General features: G+C 39.8%; 1 protein-coding gene across 1 annotated transcript in view; it reads right to left on the reverse strand.

Moving 5' to 3' along the window:
* Positions 1-1,965: 1,965 nt before the first annotated feature.
* RIMKLA (ribosomal modification protein rimK like family member A) overlaps positions 1,966-20,550 on the reverse strand; it is a 48,530-nt gene continuing 29,945 nt past the window's right edge. Inside the window, exons 4-5 of the mRNA XM_077130429.1 lie at positions 16,015-16,218; positions 1,966-7,731 (exon numbers count right to left, since the gene is read on the reverse strand). Coding sequence (XP_076986544.1) covers positions 7,244-7,731; positions 16,015-16,218 — 692 coding nt within the window. The 3' untranslated portion in view covers positions 1,966-7,243. The remainder of the gene's footprint in view (positions 7,732-16,014; positions 16,219-20,550) is intronic.

Consider the following 20,550-nt stretch of genomic DNA (forward strand, 5'->3'; position numbering starts at 1 on the left):
AGGTATATCCATCTCACAGGAGAGACTGTACCTCACAAATTACTGCATAAAGTAAGGAATAAATTAAACAGTATTCTCATATGTGAAAAACACTGAGGCAAGACAAAAGAAAAAAAAAAAAGGCAGAGAAGCACAGTGCTTTCACTTGTTTTCTTTTACTCCAAGTCAGTTCTGTATTTTATACCAGGATTCTTTCTTCTAAGAATACATCACACATGTACCTAGCTAGAACTCTAAGATGTTTCAATGCTTGTATGTATCTATTTCTTTTCTGTCACCCTGTGACTGTGGTATACTGATAAATGTTTAATAACCAGCTGTTCTGAGAAAAATCTTGATATGTAGTTTGCCAATTTCTGTGTAGATCTCACAGATTTCTGTGGCTGATTTCAAGCTACCAATGTGACTTCACCGAACAGCAGAGATGGGGAGAAAGGAAGGTAGGAAGAAATGCACAGTGGCCCACCATTATATAGTATTTTCACTGTACAAATACAATAAATGTAAATAACCTCAAAAGCATGGATAATAGTAAAATTTTGTAAAATAATTATTAGAAAGTGATGAGTTTTGAGTATTTATTATCTGTGTTTTAATATGCTTTATTTAACCGTAGTTTTATATAAATTTTAACAATAGCTGTATTTAACTGGCTTATAAAATTCCTGAAAATTTTTCAATCAGCTCTCATGGGTCAATACAAGCCTGCTCTAGCACGCCTCTGCAGCTCTGGGGACCACAGCTCTGGGGACATAGCTGCCTACCTAGTCCTCCATTCACAAGACTTTATCAAAGCTGTTCAGAGTGATAAAGTCCCGCAGCCCTCTCCTTATCGGAGAATAGCATTTCTTCTAAATGGATTCTGAAAGTCCTACTCAGGCAGACGCAGGACAGCAGAATTTCAGCAGTTTTATTGACTAGTATCCTATCTGATCTCAGGGCTGTCATCCCTGCCAAGTCCAAATGGTACTGCTGGCTTCTCAGAGTTCCCCCACACAACCCCCAACCCCCAGCCTGGCCTTCTGCGCTGCCGTCATCCTCTGTTTGATAGATTTAATTCAAGTCCCTGGTACTTCCTCCTTCTATTTGATGCAAAGCCAGCTAATCTAATAAGGGAAGAACAACAACAACAAAAAAAACCCACACCAGGTGCTAAATCATCCAAGGTCAGGCTGCTAATCAACCTTCCAGCCTCCCCCTAGTTGTCCAAGGCAGCCTTTCCTCCAGGAGTTTTCTAAGTCAAATACATCTCCTTACGCTCCAGCATTATAGAACCTCAGGGATGGACAAGACATTACAATCATCAAGCCCAAACCATAGCATGCTTGAGCAGATGCCAACCCTACTCCTCAGTATCAATTGTTCCCAGCTGTAAAGATATCTGCTTTATCATGGCAGTGAGCCATGATCATGGGAAGGAGCTGTTTGCAATTGCTGACAATGGACGGAGCAAGAGCAAAGCAATCTGCTGAAAGCCAGGCATGATGGCTAAGTTCTTCATATTTCTAGTTGTGTATATCATATTTATAGATGAGGCAACTAAAGTTTTATCAAGATTAAGTGACTCTCCCTAGGTCACACAAACTGTAAATTATTTGAGTTAAGATTTGAACTGGGTCTGTCTGATTCAAATGGGTGCCATTTACATTAGATGGCATTGCCTGCCATAAGACATGATACTGACAGCCAGTGGCAAATAGGTGATGACTTGTTTGTTATCATGGCTGGCGATTGTAGTGGGAATGAAAACTACATCATCTTAAGAGATGGTACCTGAGTTCCTCTGAGGTAAGTGCCATTTTTGTTTAGGAAAAAATACCTTTAATAAGCCACCTGTAGTAGAAAGCAAAGTCTTGAAGGTAAAGATGTTGGCAGGAATCAAATTAAGAAAAAGGAATGACAGTACTCCTGGACCTGCGATCATAAATGGATTTGGTTTGTTCTGAAGAAGGGGGAGACGGGAATCATATAGGGTAGAGGGTGAGTCAAGATTCATCAGCAGAGTAACAGAAGGATATTTACTGAATGGGGATGCCTTGTTTGCATTGCTACAATGTCTTCTATTTCCTCCCACATCACTGAATCATACATACACATGCACACACGCATGCATATACAACCTCATGTGAATTTTGGTGTGTAAAAATGGGGGAAGAAACTGAGTTTCATATCTCAGCTGCTGAAGGGCAGGGCTGAGACAACACTGTTGCTTGAAATGAGGTAGAAGTCTGAAATCAGCAGTGCCTGCAAAATATAAGTCCCTTGGAAATCACAGAAATCCGAATGTTCAGATCTGAAGTCCTGAGTTTTCAAATTTGTCTAGATATCAAGGGACAGGGAGTCCACAACTGACATATGGCATATGGGCTACAATTGGGAAGAATCTGTGCCTAGTGGCTGGTTGCAAGGGGGATAGACTGCGACAAGAAAATTGGATGGAGCTTTTGCAACTGGAACACATATATGCATCCTGAATACAACAGGATTCCCTCTCATGTATGCCTGATGCAAAAAGTTTGGGAACTTCAAACCCTTGGCCTGCATGACATTCCACAGTAATGTAATATCAGCCACACTGGGACTGGGAAGCTTTCAGCCAGCCAGACATGGTCCTTCTCTTTTGTATCTCATCACTGGTGGTGTGGATAGGACTAAATGGTCTTGGCTGGTCTAGAGAAGGCACAGGCCATGAGTCATTTCACCCCTTACAAATCTCATATGTACCTTTGGGAGGTCTCACCTAAAAGCCATCCAAGAGCTGAAGCCTTCATAGCTGGCACATCTACACTATATTGATCCAGAGCAGAGACTCATCAGAAGGTGAGTCCAGGTAGGTCCAGGATGGCAGCAAATACCAGACTCCAGAGAAGAACAGAGCCACTCTGGCAGTATGCTAAATTAGATGGGGGGTCAGATTGCCTGGGTTTGAGTCCCACCCAGCCTTGCTGCTGACTAGTTAAGTGACATTGGCCCTCTGGATTCAGATTCCCTATCTGTAAAATGGGGAACTGGAGCAATCTTTAAAGGACTGCTCTTCTTCTGTGGCCCCAAATCTGGCACTTTAGGTGGCTTCCTCAATGTTGCCTCGAAGCCCCAGGAAGCATGAAATGGCAGGGTGAGATTGCCAAACAGGGTTGGGATGGCAACGTAGGGCCCAAAACCATCAGGAAGTAAACTGCACCTGGAGAAAGAAATCGACAGATCTGAAGGAAGAAAGTCCATGTATTTAACTGGAGTTAGAAAGGAGAGCTGGAGAGTTTAGCCATAGACTTGGAATAGAGGCATAATCTAGTTTAAAAATAATGATTAAAAAAATATTCTTTGGAGGCAGGGGAAGGATGGTCTTCCAGATAAAACAATTTTTAAGCAATGATCTGTACTAGACGAGTCTCAGAGGCAAAGTGAAAAACAGCACCAAGTTTTCTATTAGCCACAGATTGAAGAACACCAACTTTAGGAACAGATGGCTGTTTTCAGGAGCCCTGCTCAAAACATCTGCACAGATTGAGAGCAAACAGAAGCCTCACCTCCAACGCAAAGGAAAATATTAAGCCAAAGTGACTTTGGATTCCCTCTTCCACCTGGCTCCTTAAACTTACCTCAGAGAACTTTGGCTTTGGGCTTACTTACGTGTGCACGTTATTCTACTCTATTAATTTTGGGAAGGGTCAGCTGTTTCTTGGGTGATCCTGGAACTCTCAGCCTAGTTGCTTTTGTCTTCACCTAATTTTTATTCAGAGTGTTCTCAAGACCAGAATTCATCAGGATGTAAAAGAACAGATGAGGCATGCCTCTCCCTCTTCTCCTGGGTGGATGGGAATCCATGCATCTCATTATCTTTATGCAGAACAACTTCAAAGGCGCCTAGCTCTAATCTATAGTCATGCTTCTTTCATTAAAGCAACCCAAAGAAGGACCATGTCTTCCTCCTTCTCACTGGAATGCCAAATGATCCCAATTTCTTATTTCTTCCACTGAAATGTCACAGAATTATTATCCCAGAACTTTTCCCTTACCTTCCTTTTTGTCCCACCCCTAGATGTCATGAACTCCGCTCTTTGCTAGCAGCAATGAATCTGCAAATGTGACACTAATAGCTTATGATCCAGTTATACTGCTTGTTAGCTCTTAAAGACTTAAAGTTCCAAAACCACATTCTAGCAACTCCACAACCCCCAGCAATTAGACAGATAGCATGAAGACATTTTCCCAAGTGCAGAATCATATATATTCACAGTGACTGAACTAGTGCATTCAAGTTTTGACCAGTTTCAAGATGCAATTACCAAATAATGGGAGACCATATACAGACACTGCAATCTATATTACATGAGGAAGACTTTGTTAGTTAGTATAGGAGCATTGAGTGTTTCAGGTTATATATAATACATCCAGAAGGTTGAATACATTAAAAGCCTTTCAGGTCTTAAGCTTCCTTGGCTGGAAATAAGACCTCTAAGAAGCTGCATTCCTTTCTTCAGGGCCCCTTCCACAGTTTAGTATGTTAATGCCAAGAATTCATGGCTTCTTTCTTAACTCCCTCAAAGGAGGGGTGATGGGAAACTTACAAAACTAGATCTGGGCCGTCCTCTACTCATAATGCAGTTTCATTATGTGAGTCTCACTAACTCACTGCAACCTTAAAGCACTCCCAGGCATTTCTCTTATCTGAAGAATGGAAACTGGAGGCATGTAATCCATGTGATTTACATAAGGCCAATCAGCTGTTTGGGGGGAGAACCAGATCTGGCTGACTCTATACCCCAGGTTCTTTTTAGCAGGCCTGTAGGCAGCTGGGACCAATGTGGTCCAGTCTTCTGGCTAAGGCTTACAGGGCTCACAGACAGACTGTGGTATGGGCAGTCCTGGAAAGGGCTAAGATCCAGCTGTGATCCAGCTTTCTCTGCTCTTAGACAGGGCTAGGTTCCAGGCAATGATTCCAATGACTTCAGATGTCACTAGCAGCTGGGAAATGGCCACTTTTGGCAAAGGAATCTGGAATCACTGTCTAGCTTCTCTGCCCAGGGTGGGGCCCTGTTAGCATCCTTTTGATAAAGTGGAGAGATGGGGGTTTACACTAAACAGTGGAAATGAGCAAATGCAGCTTCCAGAAGGGCACTGCTTGGCTCAGATGTTTAGGGAGAAAACATCTGGCCAATTTCAGTGAAAACAAGCCCCAAATTATTCTTCTTCTAAAGCCACCCTGAGTGGTAAAGATAAGGCTCATGTATTAACTTATATAAAGGTGACGTATTATCATTTTTCAATTGTACAAGACATATTACTAGACTTACTGATCAGTGCTTTGTGCCCTATGCTGAACTGCATTTAAACTACAACTGTGCAGTGTGACATCTCTATTATGTGGTGCCAAACATTTTCCAATTGCACAACTGTTAACTTGGTGAGATCTGTTTTTAGCCACAATATTTTAAAAGCCAATTTCTACTTAAGTGTGGTGAAAAAAAATGTAATCGTTTGATTCGATACACATTTTACATTTACAGCAGAATAAATTTACAAGATGTGACTATGAAATAGTGTACAGGAATTTTTATACCCAAATGGGTGTTTGTGCCTTTGAAGTAGTTACCTTGGGAAGATGTATGTTTATTCCAGTGAAGCAGACCTTACTCAGAATATCTCTAGAAACTTCTTTGGAAATTGTCCTCTTGTAAGCATTCTCAATGTTGGCAGATCTTTGTCCTTTAAGGGTAGATTTATTGTTTTGAAGGATGATTTTTAAAAAATAGTCAAAGAGCATTAGGAAATAAGTCTGAGAAACAGAAATGAAAGATGGTGCTTGGGATTAATTCTGGTGGGATGGAGAGGGGTATAAAAACAAGGTCTGACTATAAAGTTGTGAGGCTTCTTTCTTTGCATGCCTTCAAAGATAGCCCCAAAAAGAATAATTCTAAATGTTCTTGGCACATGCAACATTACAGTTCAAGAGTATAGTCTCCCAAACAAATAACTTCAGTTATGGTAACTCTTGAATGCATATGTTGTTTCAGTGTATTTGGTTAAAAAGGTAGCCTTGCTCATATACAATCATACTCTATAAGCAGAAATGGAAAACTCCATCTGCATGAATTCTCCCAAGGGGGAATCATCATCTGCTGCTTGAAGAGTTAAAATGAAAAGCACTTGGTGTCATTTAGCCCACCCCCCAAAATGTGCAATGAGTAATTCCTGATACCTGAGTCTCCCCAGTTTGGAAAAGTGGGTGAGGACAGGTCTCTGGAGCCTGGATAAGACTAGAATGTCAAGGGGTTGGAGTGTGTTTCCAATGGCTCTATCTACCCAACAGGCCCATAACATCAACTTTTAGACTAAAACCTCCGACAGCTAAGCAGTGCACAAAGATTCAGGAGAGGAGGGGGAAGAACAATTATCTTCTAGTAGCTTTCTATGAGTCATTGAAAAGAAAGTCCATGGGGTTAGGTTCTAGTACACATTTAAGAAATAAAATGGTGGCCACTAGCTCATTGAAGTGCATTTCCAGCTGAGGCCAAAGGCAGCAAAGGTGCAAGAGCCTGCTGGCATTAAATGAAGCAGGGTCTACAAATTAGGAGTGGCAAAGCAAGTTGTAGAAAGCCCCATTTACAAACCAGGACATTTACTAAACAGTGAAGTCAGAGGACATTCAATCTCACTTTCTACCAAATGCTTCATTGAAAATGCTAATGAAGAAGCTCCCTAAAACACCACATCCTGAGTATCAGAGAAATATGGTCAAAATGGTGATTCATGGGGAACAGAGATGGAGTCTCTAATAGTGTTTGAATTGTGTATCCTCCAGACATCATACACACACTTAATGAAGAGAACATTCCAGCAGTCATATTCTACCTCTTCTGTACAAGCCCCCGTTTCGTGGTTGTGTTAGAGAACAGTATTTCCAGGAGCCATTCCGAGTTAATGGGCTCTACTGCTAAAAGCCAGAAGCAGCAACAAAGAGTCAGGGCCTTAAAGTTAGCCTTAATATCCAAGTATCTGCAGCAGACATTGGTCTCAAATCGATCAGTCGGGATGTTGCTCTTGGTGAGTGTTTTTATATTAGTCATCATAAAAACCACAATGTCAGGCCATTTGCTTAAATCATCATTAGAAAGAATGCTGAGTGCCCAGAGGGAATTTCTAGTTTCTGTGCAAATGCAATCACACTAGTCCAGATCTTATTCACCCAAAACTACTAGGGAAGCTGTAGAATTTGGTTTAAATGCTGCCAAAAAGCAGGAATTCACTTTAGTTTTAATTCTGATGCAATCCTCTTATTGATGTTGTAGCTGGGTTCAGGCAACGCAGGGGGCGGGCTCCCCTTTGTGCTCGCTGAGGGATCCCGGACCTCTCCCAGTTCAGGCTCACTCTCACTAGAGGTAGACCCATTGTTAATGGTGTAGACGCTCTCTGGAACTCCCTGAGCTGAAGCACAGCCATCTGGCTCCTTCTCCCTGGGACTAGACAGTCCTGGGAGGAGGGCCAGCTTCCCAGTCTGCCTGTTGGGCAGCAAGGACATGGTGTAGTCTGCAATGATCCCACCCACATCTAAGTTGCACGCCTGGTCAAATGCTAGGAAACCGACGTTGGCGTTCGCCTCGCACACCAAGAAGGAGCCATCATCCATGATGAGGAGATCGATGCCACAGAAGTCCATGCCCAGGATATTGGACACTTGAATGGCCAGCTGCTTGCCTTGCTCCGTCAGTGGACACATGACGCCTACACCACCTGTGGGGAAGACACAGCAATGTAACAGTGACAGCCAATCCCAACAGAGGAGTCAGTTCTTTAATCAAAGCAGTTAAATTAAAGATAGAGGAATGTGGGCGAGGGGCAGCAAGACAGGCATTCTCATTCTTTATAACAGGTCCAGAGGAAAATCAGGGCACCCTTTGGGACAATAATATGGTCATCCCAAATAAATAATTTATCCTAAAGAAATACTCTTATTTATGAGGGGGTGGTGGTGGAAGGAAGCTTTATGCACAAAAATATTGACAACAGTGTTATTTAAAATATTGAAAAATCATAGTGCCTGGTACATAGGAAGCACTCAATAAATGTGTGTTGAGTGAATACATGAAAAATTATAAATAATCTAAATGCCTCAAAATAGAGGAAAACAAAATATTTTATAACCATTAATAATCATGCTCATAGAGTTTGAATCCCATGGGGAAATGCTTAGAGAGATTAAAAACTGGACACTATAATCACAACTATGCAAAAAATATATAGCCAGAAACAAACATTGGAAATTGTTACCAAAATACTAATAGTGATTTTCTCTAGTTGGTGGGGTAATGATTAATATCTTTTTCATTTGACCTTTGAGTACTTTCCAAATTTTCTTCATTGAGAATGTATTCCTTTTATGATTAGAGTAATAACATTAACTTACTACTTTTTTAAGAAGACAGAGATGGAGAGGCTGGTGAGACACAACTTATACAAGGACAGAGTCTGATTTTAATTACTTGCTAAAAAGCTATGACTTCAGATTTAATGATCTCTTTAGCCTCTCTAGAAAGACTTAAGGCATGTATTTCCAGGTCCAATAACTAATGTCTTTACTTTCACACTGTCCTTCCCTATATAATATATTGTGTAAGGCAAAGGCTTTTAAAATAATTTTAAAACAGCCCAGGAAGGTAAGCAACATGGAAAAATTACAAAAATGTGTGGTTAACTAGTTGAAAAATGGATTTTGCCAGGTAACTAAAAAATAATTGAAATAACACAGTCAGGACTGTGGCATTACACATTACTGTGAAAATTAAATGAAATAACACAGAAGAGGTTTAGCACTGGGTCAACCTGGACCTGGCACTGGCCTCTGTCACACCACTTTCATCCCAGTATCTTACGATTATCTGGTTAAATGTCTTCTCCTTCCTACATATACCATAAGCTACCTGAGGGCAAGGACTCTCATTAATCTCTACATTCCCAACATCCACCATAGAGTCTGCTCATGTCACTGCTCAAGAAACACTAACGGAAGGACTATAAGATCAGTGTCAGATCTCTGTTAGTTGCTAGACTTGGTGAACTCTTCTAAAGGTGATTTAGGAAATCCTCACAGTAGGTATTTTTTTTTTTTTTACTTTTTGTTTTTATATTAATTAACGGAAAAAAAGAAATTAACCCAACATTTAGAAATCATACCATTCTACATATGCAATCAGTAATTCTTAACATCATCACATAGATACATGATCATCATTTCTTAGTACATTTGCATCGGTTTAGAAGAACTAGCAACACAACAGAAAAAGATATAGAATGTTAATATAGAGAAAAAAATAAAAGTAATAATAATAGTAACAAAAAAAAAAAACCTATAGCTCAGATGCAGCTTCATTCAGTGTTTTAACATGATTACTTTACAATTAGGTATTATTGTGCTGTCCATTTTTGAGTTCTTGTATCTAGTCTTGTTGCAGAGTCTGTATCCCTTCAGCTCCAATTACCCATTATCTTACCCTGTTTCTAACTCCTGCTGGACTCTGTTACCAATGACATATTCCAAGTTTATTCTCGAATGTCGGTTCACATCAGTAGGACCATACAGTATTTGTCTTTTAGTTTTTGGCTACACTCACTGAGCATAATGTTCTCTAGGTCCATCCATGTTATTACATGCTTCATAAGTTTATCCTGTCTTAAAGCTGCATAATATTCCATCATATGTATATACCACAGTTTGTTTAGCCACTCGTCTGTTGATGGACATTTTGGCTGTTTCCATCTCTTTGCAATTGTAAATAACGCTGCTATAAACATTGGTGTGCAAATGTCCGTTTGTGTCTTTGCCCTTAAGTCCTTTGAGTAGATTCCCAGCAATGGTATTGCTGGGTCGTATGGCAATTCTGTATTCAGCTTTTTGAGGAACCGCCAAACTGCCTTCCACAGTAGTTGCACCATTTGACATTCCCACCAACAGTGGATAAGTGTGCCTCCTTCTCCGCATCCTCTCCAGCACTTGTCATTTTCTGTTTTGTTGATAATGGACATTCTGGTGGGTGTGAGATGATATCTCATTGTGGTTTTGATTTGCATTTCTCTAATGGCCAGGGACATTGAGCACCTCTTCATGTGCCTTTTGGCCATTTGTATTTCCTCTTCTGATAGGTGTCTGTTCAAGTCTTTTTCCCATTTTGTAATTGGGTTGGCTGTCTTTTTGTTGTTGAGTTGAACAATCTCTTTATAAATTCTGGATACTAGACCTTTATCTGATATGTCATTTCCAAATATTGTCTCCCATTGTGTAGGCTGTCTTTCTACTTTCTTGATGAAGTTCATTGATGCACAAAAGCGTTTAATTTTGAGGAGCTCCCATTTATTTATTTCCTTCTTCAGTGCTCTTGCTTTAGGTTTAAGGTCCATAAAACCACCTCCAATTGTAAGATTCATAAGATATCTCCCTACATTTTCCTCTAACTGTTTTATAGTCTTAGACCTAATGTTTAGATCTTTGATCCATTTTGAGTTAACTTTTGTATAGGGTGTGAGATATGGGTCTTCTTTCATTCTTTTGCATATGGATATCCAGTTCTCTAGGCACCATTTATTGAAGAGACTGTTCTGTCCCAGGTGAGTTGGCTTGACTGCCTTATCAAAGATCAAATGTCCATAGATGAGAGGGTCAATCTCTGAGCACTCTATTCGATTCCATTGGTCGATATATCTATCTTTATGCCAATACCATGCTGTTTTGACCACTGTGGCTTCATAATATGCCTTGAAGTCCGGCAGCACAAGACCTCCAGCTTCGTTTTTTTTCCTCAAGATGTTTTTAGCAATTCGGGGCACCCTGCCCTTCCAGATAAATTTGCTTATTGGTTTTTCTATTTCTGAAAAATAAGTTGTTGGGATTTTGATTGGTATTGCATTGAATCTGTAAATCAATTTAGGTAGGATTGACATCTTAACTATATTTAGTCTTCCAATCCATGAACACGGTATGCCCTTCCATCTATTTAGGTCTTCTGTGATTTCTTTTAACAGTTTTTTGTAGTTTTCTTTATATAGTTTTTTTGTCTCTTTAGTTAAATTTATTCCTAGGTATTTTATTCTTTTAGTTGCAATTGTAAACGGGATTCGTTTCTTGATTTCCCCCCAGCTTGTTCATTACTAGTGTATAGAAATGCTACAGATTTTTGAATGTTGATCTTGTAACCTGCTACTTTGCTGTACTCATTTATTAGCTCTAGTAGTTTTGTTGTGGATTTTTCCAGGTTTTCGACGTATAGTATAATATCGTCTGCAAACAGTGATAGTTTTACTTCTTCCTTTCCAATTTTGATGCCTTGTATTTCTTTTTCTTGTCTAATTGCTCTGGCTAGAACCTCCAACACAATGTTGAATAGTAGTGGTGATAGTGGACATCCTTGTCTTGTTCCTGACTTTAGGGGGAAAGTTTTCAATTTTTCCCCATTGAGGATGATATTAGCTGTGGGTTTTTCATATATTCCCTCTATCATTTTAAGGAAGTTCCCTTGTATTCCTATCCTTTGAAGTGTTTTCAACAGGAAAGGATGTTGAATCTTGTCAAATGCCTTCTCTGCATCAATTGAGATGATCATGTGATTTTTCTGCTTTGATTTGTTGATATGGTGTATTACATTAATTGATTTTCTTATGTTGAACCATCCTTGCATACCTGGGATGAATCCTACTTGGTCATGATGTATAATTCTTTTAATGTGTTGTTGGATATGATTTGCTAGAATTTTATTGAGGATTTTTGCATCTATATTCATTAGAGAGATTGGTCTGTAGTTTTCTTTTTTTGTAATATCTTTGCCTGGTTTTGGTATGAGGGTGATATTGGCTTCATAGAATGAATTAGGTAGCTTTCCCTCCGTTTCGATTTTTTTGAAGAGTTTGAGGAGAGTTGGTACTAATTCTTTCTGGAATGTTTGATAGAATTCACATGTGAAGCCGTCTGGTCCTGGACTTTTCATTTTAGGAAGCTTTTGAATGACTAATTCAATTTCTTTACTTGTGATTGGTTTGTTGATGTCATCTATGTCTTCTTGAGTCAAAGTTGGTTGTTCATGTCTTTCCAGGAACCGGTCCATTTCCTCTAAATTGTTGTATTTATTAGCGTAAAGTTGTTCATAGTATCCTGTTATTACCTCCTTTATTTCTGTGAGGTCAGTAGTTATGTCTCCTCTTCCATTTCTGATCTTATTTATTTGCATCCTCTCTCTTCTTCTTTTTGTCAATCTTGATAAGGGCCCATCAATCTGATTGATTTTCTCATAGAACCAACTTCTGGCCTTATTGATTTTCTCTATTGTTTTCATGTTTTCAATTTCATTTATTTCTGCTCTGATCTTTGTTATTTCTTTCCTTTTGCTTGCTTTGGGATTAGTTTGCTGTTCTTTCTCCAGTTCTTCCAAGTGGACAGTTAATTCCTGCATTTTTGCCTTTTCTTCTTTTCTGATATAGGCATTTAGGGCAATAAATTTCCCTCTTAGCACTGCCTTTGCTGCGTCCCATAAGTTTTGATATGTTGTGTTTTCATTTTCATTCGCCTCTAGGTATTTACTAATTTCTCTTGCAATTTCTTCTTTGACCCACTCGTTGTTTAAGAGTGTGTTGTTGAGCCTCCATGTATTTGTGAATTTTCTGGCACTCCACCTATTATTGATTTCCAACTTCATTCCTTTATGATCTGAGAAAGTGTTGTGTATGATTTCAATCTTTTTAAATTTTTTAAGACTTGCTTTGTGACCCAGCATATGGTCTATCTTTGAGAATGATCCATGAGCACTTGAGAAAAAGGTGTATCCTGCTGTTGTGGGATGTAATGTCCTATAAATGTCTGTTAAGTCTAGCTCATTTATAGTAATATTCAGATTCTTTATTTCTTTATTGATCCTCTGTCTAGATGTTCTGTCCATTGATGAGAGTGGTGAATTGAAGTCTCCAACTATTATGGTATATGAGTCTATTTCCCTTTTCAGTGTTTGCAGTGTATTTCTCATGTATTTTGGGGCATTCAGGTTCGGTGTGTAAATATTTATGATTGTTATGTCTTCTTGTTTAATTGTTCCTTTTATTAGTATATAGTGTCCTTCTTTGTCTCTTTTAACTGTTTTATATTTGAAGTCTAATTTGTTGGATATTAGTATAGCACTCCTGCTCTTTTCTGGTTGTTATTTGCATGAAATATCTTTTCCCAACCTTTCACTTTCAACCTATGTTTATCTTTGGGTCTAAGATGTGTTTCCTGTAGACAGCATATGGAAGGATCCTGTTTTTTAATCCATTCTGCCAATCTATGTCTTTTGATTGGGGAATTCAGTCCATTAACATTTAGTGTTATTACTGTTTGGATAATATTTTCCTCTACCATTTTGCCTTTTGTATTATATATATCATATCTGACTTTCCTTCTTTCTACACTCTTCTCCATGTCTCTGTCTTCTGTCTTTTTGTATCTGACTCTAGTGCTCCCTTTAGTATTTCTTGCAGAGCTGGTCTCTTGGTCACAAATTCTCTCAGTGACTTTCTGTCTGAGAATGTTTTAATTTCTCCCTCATTTTTGAAGGACAATTTTGCTGGATATAGGAGTCTTGGTTGGCAGTTTTTCTCTTTTAGTAATTTAAATATATCATCCCACTGTCTTCTAGCTTCCATGGTTTCTGCTGAGAAATCTACACATAGTCTTATTGGGTTTCCCTTGTATGTGATGGATTGTTTTTCTCTTGCTGCTTTCAAGATCCTCTCTTTCGCTTTGACCTCTGACATTCTAACTAGTTAGTGTCTTGGAGAACGCCTATTTGGGTCTAATCTCTTTGGGGTGCGCTGCACTTCTTGGATCTGTAATTTTGGGTCTTTCATAAGAGTTGGGAAATTTTCAGTGATAATTTCTTCCATTAGTTTTTCTCCTCCTTTTCCCTTCTCTTCTCTTTCTGGGACACCCACAACACGTATATTTGTGCGCTTCATATTGTCCTTGAGTTCCCTGATACCCTGTTCAAATTTTTCCATTCTTTTCCCGACAGTTTCTGTTTCTTTTTGGAATTCAGATGTTCCATCCTCCAAATCACTAATTCTATCTTCAGTCTCTTTAAATCTATCATTGTAGGTATCCATTGTTTTTTCCATCTTTTCTACTTTATCCTTCACTTCCATAAGTTCTGTGATTTGTTTTTTCAGTTTTTCTATTTCTTTTTTTGTTCAGCCCATGTCTTCTTCATGTCCTCCCTCAATTTATCGATTTTGTTATTGAAGAGGTTTTCCATTTCTGTTCGTATATTCAGCATTAGTTGTCTCAGCTACTGTATCTCATTTGAACTATTGGTTTGTTCCTTTGACTGGGCCATATTTTCAATCTTCTGCGCGTGATCCGTTATCTTCTGCTGGCGTCTGGGCATTTAGTCGGATTTCCCTGGGTATTGGACCCAACAGGTTGAAAGATTTTTCTGTGAAATCTCTGGGTTTTGTTTTTCTTATCCTGCCCAGTAGGTGGCGCTCGTGTCACACGTTTGTCTCACGTGTTTGGAAGGGATCCCCCCCGGTCACCGTTCTCCGCGGCCTGGGGATTTCCGATCCAATTCTCTCAGTTGGTCCGGGGTGCCACGCGTGGTGGGGGCGCCAGCCACCGCGGGTTGAGGGGACCCTGTGTCTCCTTTATTAATGCCCCTATTGGTGTTTGGTTGGACCCAGTCCCTGCCACTGTCGGAAATTCCCTCCTCTCCCTGGAGGGTTGCCGGTCGCCGGCAGCCGCGGCCCAGGGAACTCACCACCGGACCAGGAAGCCGCCTGCGGGGGAGGGGCACCGGTCGCCGGCTGCCGCAGCCTGGGGAACTCGCCACTGGACCAGGAAGCCGCCCATGGGGGAGGGGCGCTGGTTGCCGGCCACCGCGGCTTGGGTAGCCTTCTGATCCGAGACTCGTAGCCGGTCCAGGAAGCCGCCCGCAAAAGAGGGGCACTGGCCGCCGCAGCTTGGGAAACTTGCCTCTCCGAGACTCTCAGCCGGCCCGGGAAGGAGGGAAGGAGGAGCTCCGGCCGCCAGCTGCCGCTGCTCAGGGAATCGCGCGCCGCTCAGGGATCTAACTGCAACAGAGTCTCGCAGTCAGTCTAGGCAGTCCAGACTGGGGTATGCTGTGTGTCCATTCCCTGCCGTGGCCCTGGGAGCTGTTCTGCACTGTTTCTGTTCACCTAGTAGTTGCTCTGGAGGAGGAACTAAGACGCGCGTACCTTACTAAGCCGCCATCTTGGGCCTGCCCCAATAGGTATTTTTTTATATCGCCAACATAGCAATCCATCTAATGAGGTTGACCATTAGCCCTCTGTGTGGGGACAAGAATTTGCCTACCTCCTGGCACATGCCAGATACTAACCCATATCAATAGGTTAATGGCATATGGTTATGCATTAAACCAAAACTTAAGCTGCAACTTTCCAATTGCTTCATATATAAAAGAAAACCAAAACTTTCCATTGAAATGTAAAAGCAGACAGTACTTTTGTTTAGACTCTCATTATTTCTTTTTTTATTCGCATGGGCAGGCACCAGGAATTGAACCCGGGTCTCCAGCATGGCAGGCGAGAACTCTACCTGCTGAGCCACCTTGGCCTGCCCTACTCTCATTATTTCTTATCTGAGCTGTTGCAACAGCTTCCAAACCGATCTCCGTACCTTCCTCTTATGGCTTGAATCCACACTCTACCCAGATGTCAGTTTTCTCAAACAGTGATCTTCGTGCTACCCCTTGTTTAAACCCGACTGTTAAGTCTTCACTCCTACAGAATAGGGTTCAAACCTCAGTGCCCTGACCCCTGGCCTTACACCCATCTGTCCCCCTCCTGGACTGCTTTTGCTACAGAACTGATCTTGTTCCTAATTCATAACTGTGATCCTGGTGTCTAGCAGAGGGTCTGGTGAAACAGTAGAGACTGGCACATGTGCACTGAACAGGTCCAAACATCCTAAAGAGAAGCCCTGGCAGCCTTCGTGATGGTCAAATTGACTCAGCTTTTATACTGTACCGAGAGAGCAGTTGCTTTGCATCCGTCCATCTGTGGAGCAGCGAAGCATGGAGCCTATCACTTGGCCCCCTACGACCACCACCCGGATATCTTTTCCATGTGATTCCTTCACATACTTCTGGAACAGGTAGGGAACATCATGGCGAATCAGATGGCAGATGTCTGAGAGGTGATGTTTATCTCTTGCAAGGAAAACAGCTTTGCCTTTAAGAAGAAAAACAAGATCAAGAAAAGTAGTTAAAGAAGCCTCTGAACCCTGTCTATGCCATCTTATCTTCCTGTCCCATACAATCATCCAAATTTTTTCCCAAACGTGCTTGATTTGGGGCCGGCCTTTCTACTTGTCTGACTTTAGACTCTTGCATCTTAACAAGTGCCAGTGAATCTTATTTTCTCTTGGTTTTCCACAGATCTTAATAATGTTGACCCTCTTCCCTCCCCTCACTACCACTGTTTTTTCTCTTTTTTTCAAAATGAAATAGTAATGCATTCCATCTTGGGTAGGACATGAGATTTTGTTGGTTCTTGGGTAAGACATGAGATTTTGTTGGTTTGTCCAGAGTGATGCCCAGATGAATTCCAGAGTGATTCGATCAGTGACTGGAAAAGTATTTGCAAAGTCCCCTTGGGGGAATGGTGCGAAAGGGAGAAAATTCAACTTCCCCAAGTGGAGAATTCTTGATATTCTCACAAGCAGTGGGGACAACCAAAGCAATAGGCTGAGCCCCCAGTCTTGGGGTTTGTTCATATGAAACGTAACCTCACAAAGGATAGGTCAAGCCTACTTAAAATTAGGCCTAAGAGTCACCCCCAAGAGAGCCTCTTTTGTTGCTCAGATGTGGCCTCTCTCTCCAGCCAACACAACAGGCAAACTCACCACCCTCCCCCATCTACATGGAACATGACTCCCAGGGGTGTGGACCTTCCTGGCAACGTGGGACAGAAATCCTAGAATGAGCTGAGACTCAGCATCAAGGGATTGACAAAACCTTCTCGACCAAAAGGGGGAAGAGTGAAATAAGACAAAGTGTCAATGGCTGAGAGATTCCCAACAGAGTCGAGAGGTTATCCTGGAGGTTATTCTTATGCATTAAGTAGATATCACCTTGTTAGTCAAGTTGTAATGGAGAGGCTGGAGGGAACTGCCTGAAAATGTAGAGCTGTGTTCCAGTAGCCATGTTTCTTGATGATGATTGAATAATGATATAGCTTTCACAATGTGACTGTGTGATTGTGAAAACCTTGTGTCTGATGCTCCTTTTATCTACCTTGTCAACAGACGAGTAGAACATATGGAATAAAAATAAATAATAGGGGGAACAAATGTTAAAATATATTTAGTTTGAAATGCTAGTGATCAATGAAAGGGAGGGGTAAGGGTATTGGTATGTATAATCTTTTTTTTTTCTGTTTTCATTTTATTTCTTTTTCTGTTGTCTTTTTATTTCTTTTTCTGAATTGATGCAAATGTTCTAAGAAATGATGAATATGCAACTATGTGATGATATTGTGAATTACTGATTATATATGTAGAACAGAATGATCATATGTTAATGTTTTTGTTCATTTGTTGTTAAATTTTTTAAATTAATAAATAAATTTAAATAAATAAATAAATAAATTCTAATCATAAGAGGAAAATGAAATAGTAATATACTCTAGAAACTCAGAGAAGAGGGCAAAATAAAATCCTAAAATTAGAAAAAAAATCCTAAGGATCTAGTCAATTTAATTCCAAAAGCATTTGAACATTAAAGACTTTCAAGTTCAGGCAAAGAGAGATGCCCCCCCCCCCCACTCCAACCCCAAATGATTACAACACATGATGATATGGCCTTAAAAGATATCTAGGCAAATTATCATAGCAGCTCAAAGGAGTGAACCTCCTGACAGATCCTCCTCCTTTTAAATATAAGAAATGCATTATTTGGCTTTACCCACTTAAATCCTGAAGGAATCATCTATACTTTTATTGATCTCTGGGGACAAAATTCCTTCTTATTTTCTGTTTGAATCATCTATGCTTTTGAAATTATTTAACATCTGCCTTTCTATGGGATTCCTGATAGGTTTGTTCTGCAAATCTGACATGGGACATGCCTAGTCTGATCATTGCTTTCAGCAAATACAGGACAATGAGATGGTTTTCCGCTTGGCAGTAAGAGATCTGGCATCTGGAAACAGATGGCTGGGATGCAGTTGTTGGCTCTGGGAGTCTCCTGAGTATTAGCTGGACCTGCAGCCAAGATACAGGGGTAGAGACAGGGACTTGGTTTCTGACCCAGAGGTTCTATTATGGGGCTTAGATTGCAGGTAATAAAAGAGCTACAGTGTTAAAGTGAGGGGTGGGGTTTGTGGCAGGGAGCAGGGAAGGGCACTAAGATTAGTTGTTTTTCTACTAAGTGCCAAACACTTTTTTAAAAAATTATTTCATTTATACTTCACACTATTGCTATGAAGGGCAGGGATGTTTATCCCACTTTACAGATGAGGAAAATAAATGTTTGTCAGGTTATAAACGTTCTCAAGGTAGCCTGTGCTACTCCACTACCTCATTTAGATTTATTTCCAAATACTAGACATAAAATATCACTTAACTGCTATAACTTCATTTACTTCCTATCTGTTATCTCACTAAGATACTATGTATTATACTAGCAATGAACAATCTGAAAATGAAATTAAGAAAACAGGTCTACGTACAATAGCATCAAAAGGAACACAATACCTATAAATGAATTTAACCAAAGAAGTGCAAGTCTTGTACACTGAAAAGTATCAAATATTGTTGAAAGAAATTAAAGATCTACATAAGCAGAAAGATATGCTACGTTCATGGATTGGAAGATTTAATATTGTTAAGTTGTCAGTACTCCTAAACTGATTCACACATTCAACACTATCCCTTTATCCAACCGCCTTTTTTTTTTTCAGAAATGAAAAGCTGATCTAAAACTCATTTGGAAATGCAAGGGACCCAGAATAACCAAAACAAACTTGGAAAAGAAGAACAAAGTTGTAGGACTCACACTTCCCAATTTAAAATCTTACTACCAAATCAGTAATCAAGACAATGTAGTACTGGCATAGGGCAAACACATAGATAATTGAACAGAATTGAGAATTCAAAAATACTTCTACAAGGGTGCCAAGATCATTCAGTCGGGAAACAATAGTCCTTTCAGCAAATGCTTCTGGGGAAACTGGGTATCCACAGAAATGAATGAATTTTGACCTCTACCACATACCATTTATAAAAATTGAACATATAACAAAACACCTAAAGGTAAGATTTAAAACTATAAAACTGAGTGTGCAAGTTCAATGGTAGAATTCTCGCCTGCCATGTGGGAAATCTGAGTTTGATTCCCAGTCCATGTACTTCCCAAAAAACAAACAAACAAGCAAAAATAAAAAACAAACAAACAAACAAAAATTCAACAAATGGTGCTGCAATAACAGGGATATACACATTGAAAAATAATGAAATGTGACCCCATCATATGGCATATAAAACAAACTATAAAACTGTTAGAAGGAAACATCAGTGTAAATCTGCATGACCGTGGATTAGATAATGGTTTTGTAGACATGATACCAAAAGCACAGGCAACAAAAGAAAAAATGAATAAATTAGATATCATCAAAATTAAAAACATTTGTGCATCAAAGGACACTATCAAGAAAGTGAAAAGATAACCTACAAATGGGTGAAAATGTTTTCAAACCACTTATCTGATAAGGACTAGTATCCAGAATACATAAAAGAACTCTTAAAACCCAACAATAAGATGACAACCCAATTTAAAAATGGGCAAAGAATTTGAATGGACACTTTGCCAAAGAAAATATGCAAATGACCAATAAGCACATAAAAAGATGCTCAACTTCATCAGTCTGTAGGGAAATCCAAATCAAAACAACAATGAGATATCATCCACTAGGATGACTATAATTAAAGCAAACAAAAAGGAAAATTTTAAATTGCATATTGATAGGGACGTAGAGAAGTCAGAACCCTCATACATTGCTGGTGGGATAGTAAAATAGTACAGCCACTGTGGAAAACAGTTTGGCAGCACCTCAAAAAGCTAAACATGGAATTACCATATGGCCTAGGAACTCCACTCCTAGGTATATGCCCAAGAGAATGAAAAACATATGTTTACACAAAAACTGTACATGAATGTTTGTAGCAGCATCCTTCATAATATTCAAAAAGTAGAAACCCAAATGTCCATCAACTCATGAAAAGATAAGCAAAATTTAGATTATCCACACAATATAACAGTATTCAGTTATAAAAAGGAATGAAGAACTGTTACATGCTATAATATGGCTGACCCTTGAAAACATTATGCTAAGGGAAAGAAGCCAGACACTAAAGCCTATGTATTATATGATTCCATTTATATGAAATATCCTGAAAAGGCAAACCCATAAAGACAGAAAGCAGATTAGTGGTAGCTTAAGAATAGGGGGAGGGGGGAATTAGAACTGACTATTAAGAGTTATGGGGTTTCTTTTGGGGGTGAT

This window comes from Tamandua tetradactyla, chromosome 2 (genome assembly GCF_023851605.1).
Source record: "Tamandua tetradactyla isolate mTamTet1 chromosome 2, mTamTet1.pri, whole genome shotgun sequence".
In the NCBI taxonomy this organism is placed as follows: Eukaryota; Metazoa; Chordata; class Mammalia; order Pilosa; family Myrmecophagidae; genus Tamandua; species Tamandua tetradactyla.